Source organism: Mauremys mutica, chromosome 1, assembly GCF_020497125.1.
Source record: "Mauremys mutica isolate MM-2020 ecotype Southern chromosome 1, ASM2049712v1, whole genome shotgun sequence".
Taxonomy (NCBI): Eukaryota; Metazoa; Chordata; order Testudines; family Geoemydidae; genus Mauremys; species Mauremys mutica.
Genome location: NC_059072.1, coordinates 242,005,651 through 242,017,942, shown reverse-complemented (window position 1 = coordinate 242,017,942; position 12,292 = coordinate 242,005,651). Strand labels below are relative to the sequence as shown.

The following is a 12,292-nucleotide window of genomic DNA, read 5'->3' as shown; positions in this document are numbered from 1 at the left end:
GTGAGAAGCTAAAGAAGAGAATGTGGTTGGGCGTGCTGGATGATGAAAAGGGGAACTCAATGGCATGATCTGTCCTCACTTCTCAGTTGGCTCCATTACTTGCAGATAGAGAGCATTTTATTTTTAAGGGTTCTGCAACAGGTCAATCTTCCAGGTAAACAAATTTAGCCTTGGAATCTATAAATCTATGAAAGTTCATCTCCAGCAGAGCATTCAGAATCTTGCCTAATAATCCAAAGATGGCAGATATTTTTTTGCTGGACCCCAAGTGCCCTACCACCATCATACATCAAATATTTTAAGTTCAATGCTGCAGGAAACACCCACAACAGGCATACACATAGGGACCATCATTCAAAGTAGTAGTAAAGAATAGAATACATCTAAGGTGATGTACAGTTCTGCTTTCCCCCACACACTGTTCAATAACTGCTTGGAAGTGAATATTCTAATTAAAATCACTATTTGTGGCAACACTCAGTTTAACTTTTAAATTTTCCATATAAAGAAAGATTAATTCTCATTTTTCCTTCGTGTTTTAGAAGCACACATTTTACAATAGCAATCATTACCTTGGGACCGAACGTTTAGCACTTCTGAGCTGTATTTTCTCGTCTATAATTAGCTATAGAAGCCTGGACAAATCACTTAAATCAATCTATCTCACTTTCCTCCACCTGTAAAAACTGATATAACAATACTTACAGCACCTAACAGTGGTGGTGTGATAATTAATTCATGTGTGGACAGTATTTTGAAAATGAGATGTCCTAAGTATAATTAGATAATGAACAGTAACCACACAAGAATGAAACATACCTAGGTGGTTCACTGAATCAGTTATAATTCTAAATACAATACATAAGATTTGCAACCTCTTCTGGATTAATACTCATCTAATTGTACCATGAAATGAAAAATATTCTTCACATAAAGCTTGCACTTTGTCTCTCTTCTTACTTGAAAAATGCTGCAAAATTAGAGTGATAATTCATCTCCTCTATTTAAAATACTTTCTAGTGACTTGTTAAGGCACTGTTATTACAAAGCTATGGGCTGGGACAGGGTGTTCAGAAAAATTACCACCTATTCCTTCCCATGAACTTTTTAGGATATCAGTGTGACACTATGCCCCATATTCTTCATAGAGATATGGTTATGATAGGATTATGATATAACTAAGATGTGTTTTATGCAAGATGGGTCATTTGCGATATCATTGGAAAGGTTATGATTTACTGAATATGATGATCCTATTTGTATGCATGTATCATTTTTGTATCTGAAGTTAGGAATATCGTCTATGCATCTTTTACACGTGTTTACACCTGGGAAATGTCCACTACACAGAATGCAATCAGTCTACGTGGCCAGGTGGGAAGGGCCATTAGGGAGAACAATAGGTCTTTGAAGATGTTAAACTCCCACCAGGGAGCCTTCTTGGGGATACTGCAAACAGCCTCGGAGTTATGGCTGCAGGGACATGTGACCAAGTCACCTGGTACTGGACTCCATGATGATACTAGTGTTTTTCCACTGACTGGGTGTGGGGATGGGAATCACACTGGGAGACAAAGGATTCCCACCATATGCAAAAACTATTTAAGGCAGGGGAGTGACATCATCAAGGAGTGCTGGAAATACCTGAGAACAAAAAGACTGGACTAGGGGAAAAGGGCTGAGCCCAGGCGAGCGGGTTGTCTAGCCTGTGAAAGAAATATCTGGAGTTTTAAGCTGCAAGCAAATGCAGCTTGCCTTCAAGAATCTCTGCAAGCTGCCTAAAACATTTAGGGTGAGAATTTGCTATTTATAACCAATTTCTTTAGTATATTAAGCTCAGATTGTATGTTTATTTTATTTGCTAGATAATCTGCTTTGATCTGTTTGCTATCCCTTATAATCGCTTAAAACCTATTTTTTGTAGTTAGTAAACTTGCGTTTGCTTTGTCTAAAACCAGTGTGTGTGGAAATCATAACATGGGATAGAAAGCTGTGTATATTCCCCTCCACAATGAGGGAGGGGGCGAATTTCATGAGCTTATGCTGTACTGTTCTCTGTGCAGCACAAGACGGTATAATTTTGGGTTCACACTCCAGAGGGCGGGGTGTGCACTTGAATACTGGACAGTTCCTTAGCTGAGCCTTCCCATGCAGAGCTTATCTCAGCATTTGTGTGTACAGATGCAGCTGGGTGTGTCCCTACCTGTATGTGTGCTGGTAAAGTGCAGTCTGAAGCCTGGGAGAAGGCTTGGCAGGCTGCATAGCAATACAGTTAAAAGGGAACCCAGGCTGGTGGGTCAGGTGGGCTCAGTGGTACCCCAGTTCCAGGCGGCATCCCAAAGGGGGGCAGGGGTGGGGCGAGGAAAATCTGTCACAATCAGGATCTGGGAAGTGCAGTTTATTTTGTAAAGTGTTTTTAAAAAAGCTAGTGCTGCTGCTGCAATAAGAATATAGACTCCGTTATTTATTTATACTGCTAAATTTAGGAATTACTTCTTTCTTACTATCCATTTAATAAAAGCCTCGTATTAATTCCTATACACACACATTCCATAAGCAAAACACAAAATGAGTGTCAGTCTAAAAATCAAACAAATAAAAGGAAAGGTGACTTCATGGAGTTATAATGGAAGTGTCAACCTAGGAATTTACTGCCCTTGTGATAGGTTAAATTATTCTGGCTGGATATTAAAGAAGAAAGATAACTTTGTGACCAGTAATAAAATGTTTATTGCTAAGAACAGGTAATCAATTCCCACGCTTGCAAGGATGAGAAAGGATATTATACCCCCAATACACAATATTACAGAGATCAGCATGTGAGTAGTTCTATTAAAGTCAATAAAACTACTCACTTAAAAGTTATGTGCATACACATAAGCATTTGCAGGATGGGGCATTTTGGGTATCAGATGCTGTCTCACGCATAAGGCACAGGATGAGGAGTCAGGAGTGCTACACACTCACTGTTGTAACCTTGTTTAAAGCCATCATCATCAACCTGTTTCTGTTAGCTTGTTTTTTTAAACAGTTTAATATCTGAGATTTTGAGAGAGAGTCCTTATATTTATTTTGAAGTCTGATTACAGTCAAGGGGCAGCTTTTCCTACTTGTTTCATCTCATTCTGTAACCACCACCACAGAAATTGCAATGAAAGAGCAGCTGCTCTCAGTGTTGGCTCATGTTCCCTCTCTCTGTGGTTGACAAAAATTCCACCGCTCATTTGCTGTTCAGTTCTCCTCTGCTGCTGTGGAGAATTATGCAATCTAAGTTTGACATGAGAACTAATTTTTAACAACATTAGATACGGCCAAACACCAAACCACAAAGTTTACACTGTCTTGCAAATATTACTGCACCTTCCACTCAAAATCCAAGAGCAAATTAGATTTAAAATATTCTCAAGAAGCATATACACTAAATACTTAAGCATATTAATGGTAAATTTCATAACCAATCATTTCTGTACTGTAACATTTTTCAAAAAAGTTCTGTCATCAAGTGTATAAAAACCACGAATATAGGGTAATAAAATCTAACCTTTGATCCATGGAGATATTGGGGCTGTGCATTAGGTTGCTTATCTCTCTGAAACTCCTGAGAAAAGGGTAACACAGTACGAACAAATCTACAAAAGCAAAATATAGACATAGTTAGTTACACTGGCACACCTAATATACCTACATCATGCTTCTTCTGTCCACACACAAAATCAAATCACCATTCTAATCCTACAGTCCAAGTCAAGTAAGGGGCAGCATACAGTTGCACTGCTGCAGGAACAGGGCAGAAACCAGATTACAATCCACGTCTTTTTGCTGCTGCATCTTACTGCCCATTTTGTGCTGGCTCCAAGGTGCCCATCAGCACACCGAAGGACATTTCTCTCGCACCTGCATTGGAGAAGAATTAGCAGCCCAATGTTAGCTGCTCTCCCTCTTTCTCCATGTAGGTGCTAATGATACAGGTACCCCACAAAGGAGAGAAAGGGATTTCCTCCTACCCATCTTCCTTTATCCACAGGGAAAATCTGTGTGTGGAATAAAATCTTTTTTTTTTAAACATATGCACAGTGTGCTGAGATACTGTGTTTTTATTAGTGAAGGCCAAATAGAAAAGTGCTCCTTCCACTTGGAACGGAAGGTGGCAAAGTTTTTTTTGGTGCTTTATAGATCCTGCAGGAGATCATTTCACAATCTGGGACCAGCACCAAGAAAGCTGCCTCCTGTACAAACAAGCTTTACCCTGGTGGCGGACAATTTCATTGCACAAGAAAATGTACCTATAATAGACACACTCCTGTCAGAAAGTGCAGTGATACATCTGGTATGTTTGCCATACCGATTCTGTGTCAGTGCATAAGTAACTCTTGTTCTCCATGTTCAAATCACCCACCTGGCTTCTTTAAAATACTGCCACTCCTTAATGTTTTTTACTTAATGTTTTTTTAAGAAGATCTTCACCATCAGATGCAGCGTGTGTTGCTACCAGAGAGTTTAAAACAGATCAGAATACTAATTCTGTCAAGATTAGTGTATGGCAAGTACCATCATACTTTTAATTCCAGTGTTCATTGAAGTAAGCCTTGCTTTGTACACCATTAAAAATGCATATGCGTGGGAAACAAGTGATCTGAACATGCCTCAAATTCTATACATAGCTAAAAAGTATGACTAAATGGATGTCTGCAAATCTGAATTCTCTCCCAAAGCTATTTTTTTCCTGAATATAATGCTGGTACTGAATTCAGAAAAATAGTATTTGCAGAGAATTCAGATTTGCAGACATCCATTTAGTCACGCTTTTCAGACAGATATAGAATCTGATATGTGCTCAGGCCACTTGTTTCCCAGGCACATACAATTGTAATGGTACACAAAGGAAGCTATTTCCTTCAATGAACCTGATACAGTGGTCCAGGTATATATAGACCAGAAAAAAGGGTTTCCACATGTGAAGACAGAGTTGTCAGTTGTCCAGGTTTTCCAAGATGGTCCCTCTTTTGAGGTAGCTATCCTAGAAAATCTAAAGAGCACTCTGTACACACTGCCAACTGTTCAGTTTTGTAGGCTCAGGATCATCCCAGATGTCCCGGGGTTTTCTGTACCTCAGAGGTGGCAATCCTATGCGAAGAACAGAGAAGCCACCGAGCAATTAACAGTACACAATCAAAACTTGTGAGGCCAAAGTTAAAAGAAAAAAAAAAAGAGAGAGAAGAAAAAATGTAATAAGCTGAGGAAATCAAGAGGAACAAAGAAATATTTAAATATATTATAGGCAAAAGGAAAACCAGTGGAAGTAGTGTCCACAAGGAGCTATTTGTCACAGTAGTCTGTTGAATTTAGAGTGAGTAAGGCCCAGAATCTGTACATACTTGCTTAAAAGCAATCCTTACTCTGGTAAGAAATCTACGGTGGGACCCTCAATAGAATTTTGCATAAGAGGACTTGTTTTCATGACCAACGGTTTGCAGAATTTGACTTTTGATATTTGCTGCAAGTTTACCTTTTATTTAACTTTTGCAAGATTTTAATTTTAGCATGCTACTGCAATTTTATTAATTTCTACTACTCTGCAATAACAATCCTGCAAATAGAAACGCATGTATGTAACATGTATCAGAGGGGTAGCCGTGTTAGGCTGGATCTGTAAAAACAGCAAAGAATCCTGTGGCACCTTATAGACTAACAGACGTTTTGGAGCATGAGCTTTCGTGGGTGAATACTTGCATCCGACGAAGTGGGTATTCACCCACGAAAGCTCATGCTCCAAAACGTCTGTTAGTCTATAAGGTGCCACAGGATTCTTTGCTACATGTATGTAACATGTAGCATGAGTACAGAGACAAATGTGTGTGTTTGAAGCACAAGTGGCTTAAATTTTTGAAGTTACCAAAGGGGATTTTGAAGAAACTAGGCAAATGGCACACAAACCTTTAAATATGTGCGGAAAGAAATACTGGCCATACTAACAATTCACTGGTTGGATAGTTGGCATATTCCATCCCATAACATTTTTTAAAACAAAAATTAACTAGGAAAATAAAGATTCAGAAAAGAATGTTCTTAAAATACACACTGTAAACCAAAATGAACGATGCTACAAATACAGTTAGAAACTGAATGTGCAAAAGAATGTGCCAAAATTTGTTTCTAGCCACAACTGAGGCATACATTAAAGGTATTTATTATCCAGCTAAAGATAAAAACATCCATGCTGATAGAATAACAACAATGTGCATGCAAACTGTAGAATACAGAAAAACAACCTCAGTTTGCAATTACCGTATATACTTGATCATAAGCCGGTTCGTTTATAAGCCAACCTCACCCCCCCCCCCCGCCCAAGATGGATAAGTAAAAATGGAAAAATTTTATAACCCAGGGGTCAGCAAACTTTGGCTCCCAGGCCATCAAGATAAGCCATTGTGGGGCCAAAATGGTTTGTTTAACTCGAGCATTCGAAGGCACAGAGGTAAACCTACGTAAACAAAGTGTCCCGGCGCGCCAGCTGCTTACCCTGACAGGCCGGGATAGCAACTGGTGGGGAAATGTTTTTGTGGGGGAGAAGCTGGAGGTCAGTGGAGTAACCCCTGTGACCACCCCCCACATGACCCCCCTTCCTAGCCCGGGACCCTCACACTCTCCCCATCCATCCCTTCTCACCTTATCTGGGGAGGGCCAGGGGAGGATGTCTCTGGCCTGGCTGGAGCTGCTCGGCAGGCTGGGCAGCGTGGCTGCAGCCTGCTCCGGTGGGCCAGACCGGGTGGCGCGGCCGCAGCATGTTCCAGCGGGCTGGGCCAAGTGGCACAGCTGCAGCGTGCTCTGGCAGTGCGGCCACAGCCTGCTCTGGGAGGTGGGTCCGAGAGGCACGGCTGCAGCCTGCCAGCCCCAGAGCTGCAGCTGCTTCGGAGTCTGGGGGGAGAGCAGCGTGGCCAGAAGTGGAGAGACTTCCCTTCTGGCTCTGCTGCCTCTCCTTGCTCCCTCTGTTGGGGGGGGGAGAGTCTGTGTCCCACCTCTCCCTCTCTATACCTGTTCATAAGCCGACTTCCCTTTTTTACTAAAAAAATCGGGTTTATGAATGAGTATATTCGGTATTTCCTTTATGCTTAGAAGGTTAATTTTTTTATAACTTGAACTCTCTTAGTGGATCTTAGTTTTTTTGTATTTTATAAAACTGCACAAAAATAAGTATACTAAAAGTTTCAGTTGTTTGTTAAGATTTTAACATCTTTCCAAGCTATCTGCATTTGTTAAAATTCAGTAACTGCTTGCCTTTAGCTGCTTCTGAGGAAGAAAAGATCACTTAGGTATATGGCTTTTGATATCTATTATCTTATATAAAATCGCCTTTCATTTGGATTTCCCGGATTTATTAGTTTTTCCATTCTCTTGTATAATTGAAATGCACTTATTTAGAAACTTCCTCTTGAGATTATTTGTTCTTTACAGAGATTTTTCATGAATGGAGTTTATCAGGGATGTTGTAAACACTTGACGGGATCACTCAGAGTCATCCTAGACATATGACACTGCTTGAGATGGCTCTTTTCTCCCCTCACCCCGCCCCTGTTACCCTTAAACTGACTCTCATTTTCATGCTCAGTGAAAACTTATACAAGTGAAAGAAAGGAGAGGAGGAGCACCTATACCCTGTCACTAAAGATAAAATGGATTTGCAGTGCATGGACATACTGTGCAAGATTTACTGGGCTATCAACAATTTCCTTGAGAAACTTAAATTACTTTTCACAAAACAGTCAAGGTCTATTCAGCTGTAAATGGACTTCAGAAGTCATAGTGAATAATTACAGATGGCCCCGAGCTGCAGAGTTGTACCCGTTCACATGTTGATCCATGGTTTTTACTCAGACCCATCTCTATTGTTAATTTTAAGTGTTAGGGATAGAAGTAATTACAATGTCTTCAGGTGACTGGGGAAAGAAGAGAGCCATTCAGACTTCCATTGTACTTGGAGCAGAGCACAGAGCAAATAGGTTAGTATTTGCCTTAGAATCCAGTCTTAGTAGAAGTTCACATGAATCACAGTTGTTGATATGAGCTAACATGCATCTTTGTTCAGGCTCTTCATTAGATACTGTCCTAAAGTTCTCTCACATTCAGCCCACTTGTTCAACTTCTCCCTTTCAGAAAAGTTAGCAAGGTGCTGCGGTGAAAAGTCTGGAGGCAGAGACTTGTGTTGTATATGGTCCCAAGAGATGGGTGGGAAGGAGGTGGGGCGGGGGGATTCTACTGGATCATCCTTGTCAATCTTTGTTACCTTCTGGCCAAGGAAGATTTGAAGAAGCCAGAAGGTAACAAAGATGAACAGATCTTCAGTATCTTTGGCTGATTCGTATTATCCATTTTGAGACTGTGCATTACAACTTCCATCCTTCAATCCCAAGGACTGCACTGAATTCTTTAGAACCTACCAACATCATCTGTAATTCTTAAATATAAAGAAAAATCTTCTTTAAAAAATTCCTTGCAAGTGTTATGCTCTCAGTTTTCTTTTCAAATAGAAATGTTGAAATCTGAATGGTTTGAATAAAAGAGGTGGAAGAATGAGGCCTTTAAGACTGGCAATTATTTGGACAGATTCTCTTCCCCTCACTTTCTCTGATAAAGAGGAAAAGTTACTTTGGTGAATAACTGCGCTGCACTACTCTGTGTATGTTTTGGCATGCTCCAAGATAACAAGTTCTTGTTAGATTTATTCTGTGTTGATGACTGTCCAGAAATTTATCCATTTTCATCAGTACAGTTCTAAGCAATCACAACAAAGTTGATCACAGAGATCAAAAACCTGTTGGTTGGTTTACCAGTGCTTTTGAAATAATGACTGATAAATACAACACTGGTCTGGAAATAATCATATCACTTTCAAATAATCTCATACCAATGAGAGACCAATGTGAGGGAGTTTGCAACAGTCAACTCACAGGACAACAGGCACCACCTAAACTGATACCAATTTAAATAAAAACACACTATAGAAAAAAAGTCTCTATTAACCAGTGGTCAATTCCAGCTCTTTGAGGGTTTTACTGAACTGAAGGCTATACACTAAGGCTATGTCTACCCTATGGAGCCTGTGCTAGCATAGATATATTGACATAGCCCTCTAGTGTAGATGCAGTTTACACTGACAGAAGAGGCTTTGTCGGTATGGGAACACCATCTCCCCGAACAATGGTAGCTATGTGGACAGAAGCCCTCTCATGTCGACAGAGCTATGTTAATAAAACCCTGGCATAGATTCAGCTATGTCCATGTTTTTTTCATGCCACTGACCACTGCAGCTATACCAATGTAACTTTTAATTGTAGAGCAGGGGTCGGCAACCTTTCAGAAGTGGTGTGCCAAGTCTTCATTTATTCACTCTAATTTAAGGTTTCGCGTGCCAGTAATACATTTTAACATTTTTAGAAGGTCTCTTTCTATAAGTCTATAATATATAACTAAACTATTGTTGTATGTAAAGTATAAAAGGTTTTTAAAATGTTTAAGAAGCTTCACTTAAAATTAAATTAAAATGCAGAGCCCCCTGGACCAGTGGCCAGACCCAGGCAGTGTGAGTGCCACTGAAAATCAGCTCGTGTGCCGCCTTTGGCACGCGTAACATAGGTTGCCTACCCCTGTTGTAGTCCAAGCCCTTAAGATAGTCAAGTATACAGTCACTGCAAAAATCTATGTCAGGTCCCACTCGGACAAGTGAGATTGCCTGAACATAAGGATCAGGGCCTGTAAATTAGTATATGAAAGCTAAAGAATCATGCTTTGAATGAAATATTTAAAGTGACAAAAGTTATGTGTATTTTATTTTTAGACCTACATGAAACTTAGATTTTGTTCCCTGTAGGGGTATGCTTATGGTGTAAGGTCAAGTGGTTAGGGCACTAACCTAGGGCTTAGAAGACCTGGGTTCATTTCTCTGCTCCACCACAAATGTCCGTGTGACCTTGGGCAAGTCACTTAGCCTCTGTGCTTCACTTCCCCAACTATAAAATGGGGATTACAGCACTTCCCTACCTCCCAGTGGGGTTACAAGGATACATTCATTAAAGACTATGAAGCACGTTGAGATCTACTGATGAAAAGTGCCACATAAAAATAGGTGTTATTACTACTATATATTTAGAATTTGGCTGAATACAGAGTAACTCAAAATAGGACCCATCTGAAGTCAAATACAAAGCTGGAGAGTGGATGGAACAATAAACGATAAGCACAAGTAGCATGATTGGTTATTTAATCATTGCAGGATATATTAGTAACTGAACCCTGCAATAGCTTACCTCAAATCTCACCAAACCTGTCAATTAAATATGAGCTTTTCTATTAAATTGTGTTAACTTGTGCCACTGTACACAGTGTGGGGAGCACAGCAGACAGCATGCCAACTTTTGACTAAACAGATGCAGTGGTATTTCCATATTGAACCCCTAATCAATCTTTTTATAGTAAAAACATTTTAGCAATTTAGTTTGTTCTGAAAATATTTGGGTTTTATTAAAAGTTTGATTTTTTTAAAAATATAAACTCCAGAAAGGACAAAACTTCCTCCACATGTCTTTCATTTACACTGCTAACTTAGCTGCTTAAGATAGTAAAGGGAAATATGCAAATATCATCACATAAACAAGGTTTATTGACATTGGCACAAAGTAGTTTCAAAGTATACACGGCAAAATGACAGATAGCCTCCCTGGAGATAAGGGCATATGTTAAACCTTCTAGAGAATTCCTCCTTCCACTGAACTGCAGAAGTCTGATGCCAGGAATGAGGGCAGGAAAAGAACAGCAGTGGAAGGGACTAACATTAGGAGAGAAGAAGTGGCCTTCCTCTCCTCTTCTGATGGCGGGCCAGCATGAAAGAGAGGAGATTAAGTAGCCAATACGACACACCTCAGATAGGGCCCTACCAATTTCCCCGTGAAAACCGATGTCCCCTTGTTCCTAGGAGCCCCCCAGCAAAGGAGGCTCCTAGCTCCAGCTGGGCTAGGGATGGACAAGTCTTATCCCTTGCCTGCACAACCTCTCTGGTGGTGAGGGTGGGAGTGGGGGGAGAAGACCAGACCCACCTCCGGGTGCCTCCCTCTGCTGCAGGATGCTCTGGGACTGGGCAGCAGCCCCAGAGGTTCCCGCAGCTGGAGGAGACTTGTGGAGTTGGATCCAATATTCCCTGTGCTGCTGGCAGCGCCCAGCTGGGTTGGGGAGGGACAGGATTTGTTCTTTCCCTGCAGTGCTGCTCTTGGGTATCTCTTCCGGCTGCACACAGCTCTGCACCCCTCCTCCCCACTCGCTTCCTGTCCCCCTCCCTTTGCAGCTGCCTGGGGAGGGGACATTGTACAGGGAACTGCCCCCACTTCCAGGTGCAATTATTAGCTTATTTCAATAAAAACAAAAAGAAAGGTGAGGCACTTGACAGAATTTTTTGACTGACCCAACCCAGCTGGGCGCTGCCAGCAGCACAGGGAATATTGGATCCAACTCCACAAGTCTCCTCCAGCTGCGGGAATCTCTGGGGCTGCTGCCCAGACTGACACTTTACTGCAGCAAATCATACGCAGGGCTGAACTCACTGATTGGTAGATTTGGACATTAGGGAAGTTATGTAATGTAGTGATCTCAATTGACCACCTACCAGAAGACACATGCAATTACTGTAAAATGAGCGTCCAAAGTAAATCAAAAACCTCAAAAACTATTATTACTGCAGCGGATCGTGTGAAAGAATTTGGAAGCCAAATTCTACATGCCGATGGTGACAAACTATTTTGTACAAGCTGCAATGTTTCATTGGATCACACACGTCGCCCAACGGTTCAGCAGGCACCACCCCTGCAGTTCCCATTGGCCATGATTCCTGGTGCTCTGGGCAGAGGCAGCACACAGAGATGCCTGGCAACATCTCTGCCTAGCAGCTGAGCGAGGGGGATGTCGCCCACTCCCAGGGAGCCTCCCAGGGAAGCGCTGCCCAGAGCCCAGCTCACCCCGTCCCATGCCTCAATCCCCTACCCCTTCCCACATCCAAACTCTGCTGCTAATGTGGGGTGAAGGGGGGGAGATGCAGAGCCAGGTAGGAAGCCTGCTGGCCCACCAGCGCCCCACCCCCAGCACCAGCAGGGGTCCCAGGCCTTGCGCCGCCACCGAGCCCCAGCCCCCACAGCGCTCCCGGGCAGCCCTCTTCCCCTCCACCTCCCTCCACCCCCCAAAGTTTTAGTCAGGGGTATATAGTAAAAGTCATGGACAGGTAACAGGCTGTGAATTTTTGTTTACTGCCCGT

General features: G+C 41.8%; 1 protein-coding gene across 3 annotated transcripts in view; it reads right to left on the bottom strand.

Annotated features, from left to right (window-relative positions):
* Positions 1-12,292, bottom strand: part of CYFIP1 (cytoplasmic FMR1 interacting protein 1) — a 134,414-nt gene that overhangs the window by 45,272 nt on the left and 76,850 nt on the right. For all 3 annotated transcript variants that reach the window (XM_045004926.1, XM_045004905.1, XM_045004916.1), the window contains exon 23: positions 3,542-3,629. In XM_045004926.1, the coding sequence (XP_044860861.1) occupies positions 3,542-3,629 (88 nt within the window). The remainder of the gene's footprint in view (positions 1-3,541; positions 3,630-12,292) is intronic.